The sequence below is a fragment of the Phyllobates terribilis genome, unplaced genomic scaffold (genome assembly GCF_046119375.1).
Source record: "Phyllobates terribilis strain yellow unplaced genomic scaffold, ASM4611937v1 Scaffold_2__4_contigs__length_985480577, whole genome shotgun sequence".
NCBI lineage: Eukaryota > Metazoa > Chordata > Amphibia > Anura > Dendrobatidae > Phyllobates > Phyllobates terribilis.
Window position 1 is genome coordinate 47,061,694 of NW_027362762.1, and position 17,729 is coordinate 47,079,422.

At 45.3% G+C, this 17,729-nt stretch overlaps 1 protein-coding gene across 5 annotated transcripts in view; it reads right to left on the bottom strand.

Moving 5' to 3' along the window:
* THAP12 (THAP domain containing 12) overlaps window positions 1-17,729 on the bottom strand; it is a 46,606-nt gene that overhangs the window by 11,861 nt on the left and 17,016 nt on the right. For 2 of the 5 annotated variants that reach the window (XM_073661513.1, XM_073661506.1), the window contains exons 1-4: window positions 8,905-9,140; window positions 6,129-6,249; window positions 5,325-5,429; window positions 4,163-4,199 (exon numbers count right to left, since the gene is read on the bottom strand). In XM_073661513.1, coding sequence (XP_073517614.1) covers window positions 4,163-4,199; window positions 5,325-5,429; window positions 6,129-6,249; window positions 8,905-8,993 — 352 coding nt within the window. In that variant the 5' untranslated portion in view covers window positions 8,994-9,140. The other 3 variants (XM_073661524.1, XM_073661518.1, XM_073661529.1) reach the window with 2 other exon arrangements.

Below are 17,729 nucleotides of genomic sequence, written 5' to 3' on the forward strand. Positions count from 1 at the left end.
ATGCACAGGACAATAAGAGACCCATAAAGATACATGGAACATTCTGTATATAGAAGGAAAGCACTTCCGTTATTAGGGAGGGCAGCTCACTCTCTAGATAGGGAGGAAAGCACTCCTGTTATTAGGGAGGGCAGCTCACTCTCTAGATAGGGAGGAAAGCACTCCATTTATTAGGAAGGACAGCTCACTCTCTAGATAGGGAGGAAAGCACTCCATTTATTAGGAAAGACAGCTCACTCTCTAGATAGGGAGGAAAGCACTCCTGTTATTAGGGAGGGCAGCTCACTCTCTAGATAGGGAGGAGAGCACTCCTGTTATTAGGGAGGGCAGCTCACTCTCTAGATAGGGAGGAAAGCACTCCTGTTATTAGGGAAGGCAGCTCACTCTCTAGATAGGGAGGAAAGCACTCCTGTTATTAGGGAGGGCAGCTCACTCTCTAGATAGGGAGGAAAGCACTCCTGTTATTAGGGAGGGCAGCTCACTCTCTAGATAGGGAGGAGAGCACTCCTGTTATTAGGGAGGGCAGCTCACTCTCTAGATAGGGAGGAAAGCACTCCTGTTATTAGGGAGGGCAGCTCACTCTCTAGATAGGGAGGAAAGCACTCCTGTTATTAGGGAGGGCAGCTCACTCTCTAGATAGGGAGGAAAGCACTCCATTTATTAGGAAGGACAGCTCACTCTCTAGATAGGGAGGAAAGCACTCCATTTATTAGGGAGGACAGCTCACTCGCTAGATGTAGAGAAAAGCACTCCTGTTATTAGGGAGGGCAGCTCACTCTCTAGATGGGGAGGAAAGCACTCCTGTTATTAGGGAGGGCAGCTCACTCTCTAGTTAGGGAGGAAAGCACTCCATTTATTAGGAAGGACAGCTCACTCTCTAGATAGGGAGGAAAGCACTCCTGTTATTAGGGAGGGCAGCTCACTCTCTAGATGGGGAGGAAAGCACTCCTGTTATTAGGGAGGGCAGCTCACTCTCTAGATGGGGAGGAAAGCACTCCATTTATTAGGGAGGGCAGCTCACTCTCTAGATGGGGAGGAAAGCACTCCTGTTATTAGGGAGGGCAGCTCACTCTCTAGATGGGGAGGAAAGCACTCCTGTTATTAGGGAGGGCAGCTCACTCTCTAGATGGGGAGGAAAGCACTCCTGTTATTAGGGAGGGCAGCTCACTCTCTAGATGGGGAGGAAAGCACTCCTGTTATTAGGGAGGGCAGCTCACTCTCTAGATGGGGAGGAAAGCACTCCTGTTATTAGGGAGGGCAGCTCACTCTCTAGATGGGGAGGAAAGCACTCCTGTTATTAGGGAGGGCAGCTCACTCTCTAGATGGGGAGGAAAGCACTCCTGTTATTAGGAAGGACAGCTCACTCTCTAGATAGGGAGGAAAGCACTCCTGTTATTAGGAAGGACAGCTCACTCTCTACATGGGGAGGAAAGCACTCCTGTTATTAGGGAGGGCAGCTCACTCTCTAGATGGGGAGGAAAGCACTCCTGTTATTAGGGAGGGCAGCTCACTCTCTAGATGGGGAGGAAAGCACTCCTGTTATTAGGGAGGGCAGCTCACTCTCTAGATGGGGAGGAAAGCACTCCTGTTATTAGGGAGGGCAGCTCACTCTCTAGATGGGGAGGAAAGCACTCCTGTTATTAGGAAGGACAGCTCACTCTCTAGATAGGGAGGAAAGCACTCCTGTTATTAGGAAGGACAGCTCACTCTCTACATGGGGAGGAAAGCACTCCTGTTATTAGTAAAGGCGGCTGACTGTAGAAATGGAAGGGCGAAGATCCCACGTCAGCTGTAGAAAGGAAAATCAATCCATAAATGAAGCAGTGCTGATACATGAGAGCTAGTGAAGACAGCCGGGCCCTGGACACACAGACTTCACCATCCAGCATGAATTATAGGAGAAAAAATCTGAAAATTGGATCAGGCTGCAAACTTCAAATCATTTGGACTGAAAATTAATGAAGGGATGAGGACTGCAGACTGAAGCTTATAAAGGGAACCATTGACCCGTGTAATCTAATTTTTCTATGTCAAAGGATAGGCTTTACATGACGATCATATTACAGCTTCATACAACCACTCAGCAGTCATGTGGCAGCCACAGACTGAGACGTTATAGAGAGGCCTACAGGTGTGTACCCCTTCCCCCAACAAATATATATGTATTACTCAGATATGTATAGTATTGTTTGTAGAGAATAGCAGCAGCAAGGCCAGCACCACGCCACGCTGGACGCCGATGGCGATACACTGACACCGCCCAGTACATGGACTGTGGTTATGTTATTAACCTACATGGTTTTCAGCCCTTAAGGACCGAGGACTCTTTCTTTTTTCCCCTCTCCTTTTTCCAACAGCCATAAGTTTTTCATTTTTCCATTTTTTCGTTTTCTGCTGGATGGGTAAAAAAAAAATCAAAGTGTGGTGAAATTGAGAAAAGTAAAAAAAAAAAAATCTAATTTTTCCTACTGGTTTTTGTTTTTTTAGTTTGGTTTATACGACGTTCATTGTGTGGCAAAAATGACCCAACAAAAAGATTCTCTAGCTCTGTACGATTATGGAGCTACCAAACTTGTCCGGTCTTTTTATTAGTGGGAAAAGAAAGAAAAAAAAAAAAAGATTTCCAAGACTCCTAAAAAAAAAAATTGTTGGACCCGCAACTTTCTTATTTCCTGTCCCTAACACCATTCAGTGGTACATATGACATTATAATAGCTTACTGCAATTTTTTCGGAAAGCGCGGTGACCAAAAATTGGAAATTTTACAGTTCTGATTATTCACTTCGTTTCCGCATTTAAAGTACAGTTCACATGTTTGGACTTTTTTTTTTTTTTTTGGACACAACGGTACCAAATATGTTTATTTTTTTATTTCTTTAATTTTTTAAATTAAAACTTTTATAATTTTTTTTTTTAGTCACTTGATCCTTCAATATCACAGTATAGAGTGAAATCATAGTTCTCTTATGAAGCTCAGCCTGTGGCTACTTTACAGAAGCCTTCAGCAGGATCCGGCAGACACAGTTCCCCCTGATCGCGTGGCAGAGGGGCTGATGGGAGATGGCGAGCGTGCACTGGAAATGGCGCCATTTAAATGCCTCTGTCACAGATGTGACAGCGGCAGTTAAATGGTTGAAAGGCAGCAACTGGAGCTAGCTCTAGATGCTGCAGTTACAGGCAGGTGCCGGCTGTGCAACACGGCCGGCACCTGTCTGGTCTGACGAGAGTTCGGATCCTGATCTGACTTCATACTTTGCTTTTAAAGACCTATGATAAAAATGTACGTTGTACATTGCTAAGGAGTTGATGGCGATCTACGTTCCGGCCTTCGTAGGTGATTTGAATAAAAAGAAAATGTATTTGGAATAAGGGTTACAAATTAGAAAAGATGAGCGATAAATGAAATATGTGCTCGGACGCCCCGGAGATGGAGGTTCATGTGGATAATCGGGTCAGCGCCAGAGGTCTGCGTCCTGGCTCGGTCTTGTGAACAGAGAACTGTGCAAAGCAGTATACATATATATACAGTAATAAGAACAGAATGAAGCCATATTGGCAACTTATAGATCAGAGCAGTTCTATTATTTTGTTGTGTGCGATGAAAGTATATTTATACCATCGGGACGATTATATATATGGCCGGCTCCGTACCAGCGTGGTCGCATGACAGATACAGATGAAGAGGAACGGACGGGATTTGATTGGCAGGGTCTGGTCCATCATCCACGTCATTAATGGGGTGGGAGCCGTGAGAACCACCTCTTATCTGACGGCATCCGCGGCTCTTCTTTTGATGATCGATGCCGGGAATTAAGAGCTGGTCACAGACTACCGTCGAGGTCTATGGAGCGGATCATGCGAATAGATTTTCATCAGCGCGACCAATGATTATAATGAGGATTGTTGGGTTTCCATTAGGGCATTTATCATTTTATTGGGGAAAAAATAAAATAAGGGTCCTTTCAGATGTCGGTGATAATCGGTCTGATGTCGGGTCGCAGTGCCCGGACTGGCCGCACATCTCCTGGAATATATGAAGTTGTCAGATGTGCGGCCAGTCCGAGCACTGCGACCCGACATTGTAAAGAGCCATAAAGATTCAGTCACATTTCATTACTGATCACCATAATAAACAGTAAAACAAAACATGGAAATCACTTACGTTTCCGCTCTTTCAATGTCCGGATTTCTTCTTCGCTCTGAGGAGAAATGGAATAAGATGAATGACGGGAGAAGAAGTTAAAAGGTCCGATCAGAGATTGAGCAGAGGATGATGACTACTCCACACAGCCGCACAGAGATGGAGGGGATCCAGCGAGAATCCAAGAACGTCGACGCTTCTACAAAGCAGAAATGTTGCAGGTTTTGGGGGTTTTTTGTTGTTTTTTGGGGGTTTTTTTGCTTTGTTTTCTTGTGCAAAAAAAACTTGCTGTGTTTAACAGGGTAAAGAGGATGTGATTTCACGAGGACTCCGGCCCCTGTGCATTTTGTGCTGCATTCCCCTCCCCCCTCCTCTATAAGCTTCTATGGGGATCCTGAAAAAAAACGCATGGAAAAAACGCAATCTTGTTTTTAAATGCAAAATTCCAGCGTTTCTGAACTAAAAAAAAAAAAAAAAAATGCAGCAAAAGAGCAATAATCCGAACGGATTACTTTTACACATCTGGAGAAAAACATGAGGCGTTTTTGCAGAGTGGAATATGGCCCAATATAGAGTCCTGACCTGACCTGACCCCGTCCGCTCCAGATGTGTCACCCACAGACGACATGTAAGATACAGGGGGTATTTCCAAATTGCTACAATCCGACCTGTGGGACCCCACCGATCCTGGGATTTAATGGTGCAGCACTGCAGACTCTCCACAGCGGGTCCCAATTGCCCATGTGTACAGGGAGCGTCCGCACGGGCCACCCACAAGCTGCTAAATCCGTGCATCCTTCGTCCCGCAGACTGCCCCCGCCAGTATAAAGTGGGGCCGGTCCATGAGATCGGCGTCTGATGAGTCCCCCGACCACGTGAGCGCCGCTCCGAGACTTCTCCGCAGGAAAAACCTCCAACACATCACTGCAGGAGCGGACATTTCATTGGTGCAACCTGTGGGGCCCAAGAGGTAAGTGGGCCCGCTTTTTCCTCCAAAGCAGGTGCAATTTTGCATTTTTAGGGGCTCTAGAGCTGCAAAGGGCCCATATATATTGCTCTTGCACTGTCTGTATCTGCCAGTGCATCACTGTAGGGGCCGTACAGGGCAGCGGGGGAGAGGCTGAGCTCCGGGGTAGAAGCGCTCCTGAGCTCATTCAGGGGCAGACACAGCGAGAGTCCTTACCAGCTCCTTTATTCTCTTCCTGCGTCTGCCGGGGTTCCCGAGGTGACTGGTGAGGTCAAATATGGTTGGAATGGCATTTTCCCGAAGGACCGTCCTGTACGGGCTCTGAAAATAGAAAATAGGCAGAAATTATTACGATTTTTATATACATGTTCGATATGTGGGATGGAGGAGCAGAGAGCTGTAGGGGGGGCAACACATGGATATAGATTACCAGTCCCATCCCTCCTATAGAGGTCCCTCCCACCGAGGCTTTTCCCTCCTATTAGGGGGTCCCTGCCCTCCTATACTGCAGCACTGCTCCTATAGGGCACAGCTATAAGTGACTCGTGCTTAGCTGCATAACCAAAGCCTGAACCGAAATCCTCCTCTGGTCTCATTAGTGGCGCAAGCTGTTGCTTGGTAGCTCCATGCTTTACACTACAGCTACGCTCCATTAGTGACTACACCGTAGCGACGTGGTCTAATGTGAGTCTATTTTAACCATACGGAAATCCAACTCCTCTCAGGCTAGCCCCCCATGCTTTACACTGCGGCATTGCTTGGTTTGATCAGCAGCTCCGTTTTACTTATGACCTCGTAAGTGAAATGAAGGGAGGAGCCACAATAAAAAGGGAGGAGCCTGGAGATTATCCATCCCACACCATCATCTAAGTCTGCGGCAGGTGAACTATAACTCCCAGATTGCTATGAAATCTGCAGGCCATCAGTGCATGCTGGGAATTGTAGTTCCCAGCATGCATTGGGGAGCGCTGAAGGTCGGACGTGTATGGATGCGATGTACACGGATCGCCTGGTACTCACACTTCTGCAGATCATGGAGTCCTCGAAGTGCTGGGCACATAATCTGTAGTGCTTGTTCAGCTGATCGGGGGTCTTGTCCTCCAGGTCATATCTCCGACAGTTCTCCACCCACTTCTGACACCTACAGGGAGAAGAAAATGGAAAGGCTCAGGTTATCTGCACTACGGTCAGCGACTGCCTGCGCCCACCGTCAGCCACTGCCTGCGCCCACCGTCAGCCACTGCCTGCGCCCACCGTCAGCCACTGCCTGCGCCCACCGTCAGCCACTGCCTGCGCCCACCGTCAGCCACTGCCTGCGCCCACCGTCAGCGACTGCCTGCGCCCACCGTCAGCGACTGTCACATCCAGCTCCTCACTTTTTCATTATCTCACATAGTTCACATCATTCTGACTGATTGTGCTACCTGGAAACTGTCAACAAGTTGCTGTTATAATAGGATCTGCTCTCCTAAATATGAGCCTGCTTCATTCAGCGCATGTTACACCACCTCTAAGGGCGTTCATCTGACTTTCATTGGGATCGGATTTGTTGCACTGGCAGCTTTTGGCTCCAGACGTTGCCATCTTGGCCACAGCCTCGGCTTTCTAGAAATGTTTTTTTTATTATATTCTGCAGTACTGTAATATTGCATCACATAGACCAGTCTATATGTCCTCTAGGGGGCGCTAAAAATACAAGGAAGAGTGATTGAAAAAAAAATATAAAAAGAATTGAAATAAAGAAAAAAAAATGTAAAAAGAAAAATTAATCATTCCAAAAAATGCTAAAAATAAAAATGTAAAAAGTATTGAAATAAAGAAAAATCAGCCCCAAAAAAAACAAAAAAAATGTAAAAAGAGAAAAAAAAGAATTAAAAAAAAAATTTAAATAAAAATTTAAAAAGTATTGAAATAAAAACCTGAATCACCCCCAGAATATGAAAATGTAAAAAAAATCAATCATTCCAACAAATGAATTTTTTTATGTAAAAAAACAAATAAATAATAAGAACTTACGAGTCTCAGAAAAAAGCGACAAACTAATTTTTTCTTTTTACAAATTTCTAGATTTTTTTATTAACCACTAAAATGTAAAGAAAAAAAAAAACAAGAAAACTTTACGTTTGTTATCGCTGTAATTCAGTATTTCATCAGTATTTGATCAGTATTTGTAAGCCAAAATCAGGAGTGGGTGATAAATACAGAAGTGGTGACGTGTTTCTATTATACCTTTTCTCGGATTGTAAAATACTGACCAAACACGGAGCGTGTGAACGAAGCCTGATCTGGTGAATTGAGTCACTAGGTCTTTGCTGTAAAAACAAAACACAATGGGGGAATTGAGGGTTTTTTTCCCACCATTTCATCCTTTTGGGATTAATTTTTCCTGCTTTTCAGCACAATATATGGTAAAAAGAGAAACAAAACAAGCCTTCATATGCAAAAAAAAAAAAAATTATGGAAAATAAAAATATTAACCTAATAGACGTTTTGCAGAAATTCATTAATTTCAAAATCTCTGCTTCCAATCAATGAATAGAAACGTCTGCTACAGGGATCTGCTTACAGGAGGGCTTGTTACTATTGTATCCGCTCTGGACAAGGTATCTTTTTGTTACAATGTATCAGTCTGCAGTGCAGGATGTCAGTGGGGTGTCTGGGGAGACAGACTGTTTATCAAATCAAGTCAAGGCTTTGTTAAATGGCGCAGACAGACGGCTGTATAAATCAGACCACAGTGCACGGACTGGCCGGCAGCTCTCCTGCCCCATAGAAATACATGAAGAAGTCACTCTTGGGTCGGGAGAGCCGCCGGCCAGTCCGTGCACTGTGGTCTGATCTACGTCCGATTTATACAAAAAGTGTGAGAAACCCTCCACCTCACTGATCGCAGGTGCGAGGGTCCTGGTAAATGTTGAAACAAAACCTGATCCCCCTTAGAGATGATGTAATCAGCAGACCCCCGTGAATACACAATAAAACAGGATCCAGCAACAGCAGCTTGTCGGCAATTTATACAAAGTAAAAATCAACAGATAAAACGCAAAAACAATTACAACATATCAAGGAGATATAATCGGCACTGATTCTTCAATTAGGGGGTCCTCATTGGAAAATTAGGGGGGGGGGTGGGTCACCAAAGGAAAATTATGGGGTCCTCATGCCACCACTCAGTAGATCTCCCTGGCTGCTTTTGCCATAAAATCCAATTAAAGGGGTGTAATGGGGGCTACGGAAGCTGCAGCCGGTCACACAGGACCCCCGACTACTCTGTAATGAAGGCAGATCACGGGATCGTGATAAACGATGAAAACCCCTCTTTGTTTCTTTCCTCACTTCCCCCCGTGGACGCGGCCGGCCATCGCTGCTGCTGTTGATGGATCTTATTTCTTTTTTTACACTTTATTCTTGGCATTAGAATAGTTTCAGGACCAGGGACTCCGATTTTTGGGGTGGAGGAAACCTAGGAAGATTGGGGGGGATTTAACCCCTTGCGTGCCTAGGTGGATGACAGATCAAGCCCCCTAGAGGTGACCGCAGGGTCCCGGAGACCTAACAATGGCCCCCCTAGACGCCTGCATGTACTGGAGGCCTGGGAATACAGTCTACTGCTCTCTGTTATCAGGTGGCTATAGGGCAGCTCACTGTAGGGGGGGGGGGGGGTCATACATGCAGATGGGGTCCCCCTATTACTTGGCCCTAATACACAGGTATAGTAATAATGCGCCCCCCATATAGATAAGGCAGGAGCCCGGATTATCCCCCCGTGTCCCCGGCGGTCAGCAGCGGCTCTCACCGTCCCGGATCCCGCGGGAACCTGAAGAACGCCAGGTCTGACTGCGTGCTCTTGCGGGTGCAGTTCGGGGCTGCGCAGAAATTCGGCATTTTCGTTATGTAACGGTTTTTCGTTGGGGGGGGGGGGGGGGGAGCACCGGGATGACCCCGAATCCTCCCCTCACCAGGGGGCGCGCTGACTACCGGGAGACAGACAGGCGACCGCCGCTCCACACTGCTGTGCGCGGCCTGGAGGAATCACACACCTATCCCAGCAAGCACCGCGCGGCCGCTCTGACCTCACACTCTACTCTATGGCTCACAGCGGAGGAGGCGGAGAAATCATAGAGATGTGCGAGGTGAGGGATAGAGCGGTGCGTGCTGGGAGGACCTCACACTATGGCGTCACCTGCGGCACAGTACAGACTACAGAGAAAGTGTCCACACACAGAGCTGAGCCATGTATCTAATCCTATCCTGTGTGATACCGTCTGCTGAGCTGTGTATCTAATCCTCTCCTGTGTGATACTGTCTGCTGAGCTGTGTATCTAATCCTCTCCTGTGTGATACTGTCTGCTGAGCTGTGTATCTAATCCTATCCTGTGTGATACTGTCTGCTGAGCCGTGTATCTAATCCTATCCTGTGTGATACGGTCAGCTGAGCCGTGTATCTAATCCTATCCTGTGTGATACTGTCTGCTGAGCTGTGTATCTAATCCTATCCTGTGTGATACTGTCTGCTGAGCCGTGTATCTAATCCTATCCTGTGTGATACTGTCTGCTGAGCCATGTATCTAATCCTATCCTGTGTGATACTGTCTGCTGAGCTGTGTATCTAATCCCCTCCTGTGTGATACTGTCTGCTGAGCCGTGTATCTAATCCTATCCTGTGTGATACTGTCTGCTGAGCTGTGTATCTAATCCTATCCTCTGGTGATACTGTCTGCTGAGCTGTGTATCTAATCCTATCCTGTGTGATACTGTCTGCTGAGCCGTGTATCTAATCCTATCCTGTGTGATACTGTCTGCTGAGCCGTGTATCTAATCCTATCCTGTGTGATACTGTCTGCTGAGCTGTGTATCTAATCCTATCCTGTGTGATACTGTCTGCTGAGCTGTGTATCTAATCCTATCCTGCGTGATACTGTCTGCTGAGCCGTGTATCTAATCCTATCCTGTGTGATACTGTCTGCTGAGCCGTGTATCTAATCCTCTCCTGTGTGATACTGTCTGCTGAGCTGTGTATCTAATCCCCTCCTGTGTGATACTGTCTGCTGAGCCGTGTATCTAATCCTCTCCTGTGTGATACGGTCTGCTGAGCCGTGTATCTAATCCCCTCCTGTGGGATACTGTCTGCTGAGCCGTGTATCTAATCCTATCCTGTGTGATACTGTCTGCTGAGCCGTGTATCTAATCCTATCCTGTATGATACTGTCTGCTGAGCTGTATCTAATCCCCTCCTGTGTGATACTGTCTGCTGAGCCGTGTATCTAATCCTATACTGTGTGATACTGTCTGCTGAGCCTTGTATCTAATCCTCTCCTGTGTGATACTATCTGCTGAGCCGTGTATCTAATCCTATCCTGTGTGATACCGTCTGCTGAGCTGTGTATCTAATCCCCTCCTGTGTGATACTGTCTGCTGAGCCGTGTATCTAATCCTATCCTGTGTGATACTGTCTGCTGAGCCGTGTATCTAATCCTATCCTGTGTGATACTGTCTGCTGAGCCGTGTATCTAATCCTATCCTGTGTGATACTGTCTGCTGAGCTGTGTATCTAATCCTCTCCTGTGTGATACTGTCTGCTGAGCCATGTATCTAATCCTATCCTGTGTGATACTGACTGCTGAGCTCTGTATCTAATCCTATCCTGTGTGATACTGTCTGCTGAGCCATGTATCTAATCCTATCCTGTGTGATACTGTCTACTGAGCCGTGTATCTAATCCTATTGTGTGATACTGTTTGCTGAGCCGTGTATCTAATCCTATCCTGTGTGATACTGTCTTCTGAGCCGTGTATCTAATCCTATCCTGTGTGATACTGTCTGCTGAGCCGTGTATCTAATCCCCTCCTGTGTGATACTGTCTGCTGAGCCGTGTATCTAATCCTATCCTGTGTGATACTGTTTGCTGAGCCGTGTATCTAATCCTATCCTGTGTGATACTGTCTGCTGAGCTGTGTATCTAATCCTCTCCTGTGTGATACTGTCTACTGAGCCGTGTATCTAATCCTATTGTGTGATACTGTTTGCTGAGCCATGTATCTAATCCTATCCTGTGTGATACTGTCTGCTGAGCTGTATCTAATCCTATCCTGTGTGATACTGTCTGCTGAGCCGTGTATCTAATCCTATCCTGTGTGATACTGTCTACTGAGCCGTGTATCTAATCCTATTGTGTGATACTGTCTGCTGAGCTGTATCTAATCCTATCCTGTGTGATACTGTCTGCTGAGCCGTGTATCTAATCCTATCCTGTGTGATACTGTCTACTGAGCCGTGTATCTAATCCTATTGTGTGATACTGTTTGCTGAGCCATGTATCTAATCCTATCCTGTGTGATACTGTCTGCTGAGCTGTGTATCTAATCCTCTCCTGTGTGATACTGTCTACTGAGCCATGTATCTAATCCTATTGTGTGATACTGTTTGCTGAGCCATGTATCTAATCCTATCCTGTGTGATACTGTCTGCTGAGCTGTATGTAATCCTATCCTGTGTGATACTGTCTGCTGAGCCGTGTATCTAATCCTATCCTGTGTGATACTGTCTACTGAGCCGTGTATCTAATCCTATTGTGTGATACTGTTTGCTGAGCCATGTATCTAATCCTCTCCTGTGTGATACTGTCTGCTGAGCCGTGTATCTAATCCTCTCCTGTGTGATACTGTCTGCTGAGCTGTGTATCTAATCCTCTCCTGTGTGATACTGTCTGCTGAGCCGTGTATCTAATCCCCTCCTGTGGGATACTGTCTGCTGAGCCGTGTATCTAATCCTATCCTGTGTGATACTGTCTGCTGAGCCGTGTATCTAATCCTATCCTGTATGATACTGTCTGCTGAGCTGTATCTAATCCCCTCCTGTGTGATACCGTCTGCTGAGCTGTGTATCTAATCCTCTCCTGTGTGATACTGTCTGCTGAGCTGTGTATCTAATCCTCTCCTGTGTGATACTGTCTGCTGAGCTGTATCTAATCCTATCCTGTGTGATACTGTCTGCTGAGCCGTGTATCTAATCCTATCCTGTGTGATACTGTCTGCTGAGCTGTGTATCTAATCCTATACTGTGTGATACTGTCTGCTGAGCCTTGTATCTAATCCTCTCCTGTGTGATACTATCTGCTGAGCCGTGTATCTAATCCTATCCTGTGTGATACCGTCTGCTGAGCTGTGTATCTAATCCCCTCCTGTGTGATACTGTCTGCTGAGCCGTGTATCTAATCCTATCCTGTGTGATACTGTCTGCTGAGCCGTGTATCTAATCCTATCCTGTGTGATACTGTCTGCTGAGCCGTGTATCTAATCCTATCCTGTGTGATACTGTCTGCTGAGCTGTGTATCTAATCCTCTCCTGTGTGATACTGTCTGCTGAGCCATGTATCTAATCCTATCCTGTGTGATACTGTCTGCTGAGCTGTTTATCTAATCCTCTCCTGTGTGATACTGTCTACTGAGCCGTGTATCTAATCCTATTGTGTGATACTGTTTGCTGAGCCATGTATCTAATCCTATCCTGTGTGATACTGTCTGCTGAGCTGTATCTAATCCTATCCTGTGTGATACTGTCTGCTGAGCCGTGTATCTAATCCTATCCTGTGTGATACTGTCTACTGAGCCGTGTATCTAATCCTATTGTGTGATACTGTTTGCTGAGCCATGTATCTAATCCTATCCTGTGTGATACTGTCTGCTGAGCTGTGTATCTAATCCTACCCTGTGTGATACTGTCTGCTGAGCCGTGTATCTAATCCTCTCCTGTGTGATACTGTCTGCTGAGCCGTATCTAATCCTATCCTGAGTGATACTGTGCTGAGCTGTGTATCTAATCCTCTCCTGTGTGATACTGTCTGCTGAGCTGTATCTAATCATCTCCTGTGTGATACTGTCTGCTGAGCTGTATCTAATCCTCTCCTGTGTGATACTGTCTGCTGAGCTGTATCTAATCCTCTCCTATGTGATACTGTCTGCTGAGCTGTATCTAATCCTATCCTGTGTGATACTGTCTGCTGAGCCGTGTATCTAATCCTCTCCTGTGTGATACTGTCTGCTGAGCTGTATCTAATCCTATACTATGTGATACTGTCTGCTTAGCTGTATCTAATCCTATACTATGTGATACTGTCTGCTGAGCTGTGTAGCTAATCCTGTCCTGTGTGATACTGTCTGCTGAGCCTTATATCTAATCCTCTACTGTGTGATACTATCTGCTGAGCTGTGTATCTAATCCTATCCTGTGTGATACTCTCTGCTGAGCTGTGTATCTAATCCTATCCTGTGTGATACTGTCTGCTGAGCCGTGTATCTAATCCTCTCCTGTGTGATACGGTCTGCTGAGCCGTGTATCTAATCCCCTCCTGTGTGATACTGTCTGCTGAGCCGTGTATCTAATCCTATCCTGTGTGATACTGTCTGCTGAGCTGTGTATCTAATCCCCTCCTGTGTGATACTGTCTGCTGAGCCGTGTATCTAATCCTCTCCTGTGTGATACGGTCTGCTGAGCCGTGTATCTAATCCCCTCCTGTGGGATACTGTCTGCTGAGCCGTGTATCTAATCCTATCCTGTGTGATACTGTCTGCTGAGCCGTGTATCTAATCCTATCCTGTATGATACTGTCTGCTGAGCTGTATCTAATCCCCTCCTGTGTGATACTGTCTGCTGAGCCGTGTATCTAATCCTATACTGTGTGATACTGTCTGCTGAGCTGTGTATCTAATCCTATACTGTGTGATACTGTCTGCTGAGCTGTGTATCTAATCCTGTCCTGTGTGATACTATCTGCTGAGCCGTGTATCTAATCCTATCCTGTGTGATACCGTCTGCTGAGCTGTGTATCTAATCCCCTCCTGTGTGATACTGTCTGCTGAGCCGTGTATCTAATCCTATCCTGTGATACTGTCTGCTGAGCCGTGTATCTAATCCTATCCTGTGTGATACTGTCTGCTGAGCCGTGTATCTAATCCTATCCTGTGTGATACTGTCTGCTGAGCTGTGTATCTAATCCTCTCCTGTGTGATACTGTCTGCTGAGCCATGTATCTAATCCTATCCTGTGTGATACTGTCTGCTGAGCCATGTATCTAATCCTATCCTGTGTGATACTGACTGCTGAGCTCTGTATCTAATCCTATCCTGTGTGATACTGTCTGCTGAGCCATGTATCTAATCCTATCGTGTGTGATACTGTCTGCTGAGCCGTGTATCTAATCCTGTCCTGTGTGATACTGTCTGCTGAGCCGTGTATCTAATCCTATCCTGTGTGATACTGTCTGCTGAGCTGTGTATCTAATCCTCTCCTGTGTGATACTGTCTACTGAGCCGTGTATCTAATCCTATTGTGTGATACTGTTTGCTGAGCCATGTATCTAATCCCATCCTGTGTGATACTGTCTGCTGAGCTGTATCTAATCCTATCCTGTGTGATACTGTCTGCTGAGCCGTGTATCTAATCCTATCCTGTGTGATACTGTCTACTGAGCCGTGTATCTAATCCTATTGTGTGATACTGTTTGCTGAGCCATGTATCTAATCCTATCCTGTGTGATACTGTCTGCTGAGCTGTGTATCTAATCCTCTCCTGTGTGATACTGTCTACTGAGCCGTGTATCTAATCCTATTGTGTGATACTGTTTGCTGAGCCATGTATCTAATCCTATCCTGTGTGATACTGTCTGCTGAGCTGTATCTAATCCTATCCTGTGTGATACTGTCTGCTGAGCCGTGTATCTAATCCTATCCTGTGTGATACTGTCTACTGAGCCGTGTATCTAATCCTATTGTGTGATACTGTTTGCTGAGCCATGTATCTAATCCTATCCTGTGTGATACTGTCTGCTGAGCTGTGTATCTAATCCTACCCTGTGTGATACTGTCTGCTGAGCCGTGTATCTAATCCTCTCCTGTGTGATACTGTCTGCTGAGCCGTATCTAATCCTATCCTGAGTGATACTGTGCTGAGCTGTGTATCTAATCCTCTCCTGTGTGATACTGTCTGCTGAGCTGTATCTAATCATCTCCTGTGTGATACTGTCTGCTGAGCTGTATCTAATCCTCTCCTGTGTGATACTGTCTGCTGAGCTGTATCTAATCCTCTCCTATGTGATACTGTCTGCTGAGCTGTATCTAATCCTATCCTGTGTGATACTGTCTGCTGAGCCGTGTATCTAATCCTCTCCTGTGTGATACTGTCTGCTGAGCTGTATCTAATCCTATACTATGTGATACTGTCTGCTGAGCCTTATATCTAATCCTCTACTGTGTGATACTGTCTGCTGAGCTGTATCTAATCCTATCCTGTGTGATACTGTCTGCTGAGCTGTGTATCTAATCCTATCCTGTGTGATACTCTCTGCTGAGCTGTGTATCTAATCCTATCCTGTGTGATACTGTCTGCTGAGCTGTATCTAATCCCCTCCTGTGTGATACTGTCTGCTGAGCCGTGTATCTAATCCTATCCTGTGTGATACTGTCTGCTGAGCCGTGTATCTAATCCTCTCCTGTGTGATACGGTCTGCTGAGCCGTGTATCTAATCCCCTCCTGTGTGATACTGTCTGCTGAGCCGTGTATCTAATCCTATCCTGTGTGATACTGTCTGCTGAGCTGTGTATCTAATCCCCTCCTGTGTGATACTGTCTGCTGAGCCGTGTATCTAATCCTCTCCTGTGTGATACGGTCTGCTGAGCCGTGTATCTAATCCCCTCCTGTGGGATACTGTCTGCTGAGCCGTGTATCTAATCCTATCCTGTGTGATACTGTCTGCTGAGCCGTGTATCTAATCCTATCCTGTGTGATACTGTCTGCTGAGCTGTGTATCTAATCCTCTCCTGTGTGATACTGTCTGCTGAGCCATGTATCTAATCCTATCCTGTGTGATACTGACTGCTGAGCTCTGTATCTAATCCTATCCTGTGTGATACTGTCTGCTGAGCCATGTATCTAATCCTATCCTGTGTGATACTGTCTACTGAGCCGTGTATCTAATCCTATTGTGTGATACTGTTTGCTGAGCCGTGTATCTAATCCTATCCTGTGTGATACTGTCTGCTGAGCCGTGTATCTAATCCTATCCTGTGTGATACTGTCTGCTGAGCTGTGTATCTAATCCTTTCCTGTGTGATACCGTCTGCTGAGCTTTATCTAATCCTATCCTGTGTGATACTTTTTGCTGAGCTGTGTATCTAATCCTATCCTGTGTGATACTGTTTGCTGAGCTGTGTATCTAATCCTATCCTGTGTGATACTGACTGCTGAGCCGTGTATCTAATCCTCTCCTGTGTGATACTGTCTGCTGAGCCGTGTATCTAATCCTCTCCTGTGTGATACTGTCTGCTGAGCCGTGTATCTAATCCTATCCTGTGTGATACTGTCTGCTGAGCTGTGTATCTAATCCTATCCTGTGTGATACTGTCTGCTGAGCTGTGTATCTAATGACTGGTGACGGCCTGGAGAAAAAAAGTTTACGCTCTCTGGGCAGTGGGGCTCTCTGGGCAGTGGGGCTCTCTGGGCAGTGGGGCTCTCTGGGCAGTGGGGCTCTCTGGGCAGTGGGGCTCTCGGGGCAGTGGGGCTCTCGGGGCAGTGGGGCTCTCTGGGCAGTGGGGCTCTCGGGGCAGTGGGGCTCTCGGGGCCGGCGCTGGCAGATTTAGAACGCTGTTACCCTATAGATTGACCCCATCTCTGCAGATTAATAGCTTTTTTTTTTAGATGACAGGTTCCCTTTTAAGTCAATTTTTATTTTTTTTGCTCTTTTCTCCTTCCCTACTTTTTAGAGCCAAGACTTTTTAATTGTTCCATGGACCTCGCGCTATGAGGTTATTTTTTTTCTTCTGCGGGGCTTCATGTAGTTTTTAATGACATCATTCATTTTACTATTGGATGTACTGGAAAACGGGAAGAAAACTCTAAAATTTGGTGAAATTGCAAAAAAAAAAAAAAAACCACCAATTCCTTAATTTTGTATTGGTCGTTGCTTTTATTACATTCTTTATGCTATAAAAATTACTTTGCAATCTGATTCTCCTGGTTAGTACAATTACAGATAGCAAACTTTTTTTTTTTTTTTTTTTTTAAATTGTGATAAAATAAAAAAATAAAAAATAAATTCTGTGTTGCCATTTTCAACATCTTCATTTTTTTTTCTTTATTTTGTTGGTAGAAATTTATGAGGGTTTGTTTTTCTGCTGTTTTTATTAATACCCTGTAGATAGAACAACATTTTAATTGCTTCTCTTTGCATTTTTTTGTGATTGATTTTGCTGCAATAAAAAAAATAACAGAATTCTGGAATTTCTGTGTATATATTGTTTTCTCTTTGCAGCATTTACCATTCAGATTAATGTTATACTTTGATAGATTGAACTTTTACAAACACAGGGATACCACATATATATATATATATTTTTTTTTTTAATGGGCAGAAAAGAGGATATGACTGGAATTTTTTAAATATTTTTTATATTGTTTAAAACTTTTTTTTTTTTTACGTAGGTAACTGAAGAGTTTTATTAGTGAGTTGAGGTGATAGACTTGTCTAAAGAGATGTCGTTTTAAAGCACGCTTAAAAACATGGGGGCTAAATATTAATCGGATTATATATGGTAGTGCATTCCAGAAAACTGGCGCAGCACGAGAGAA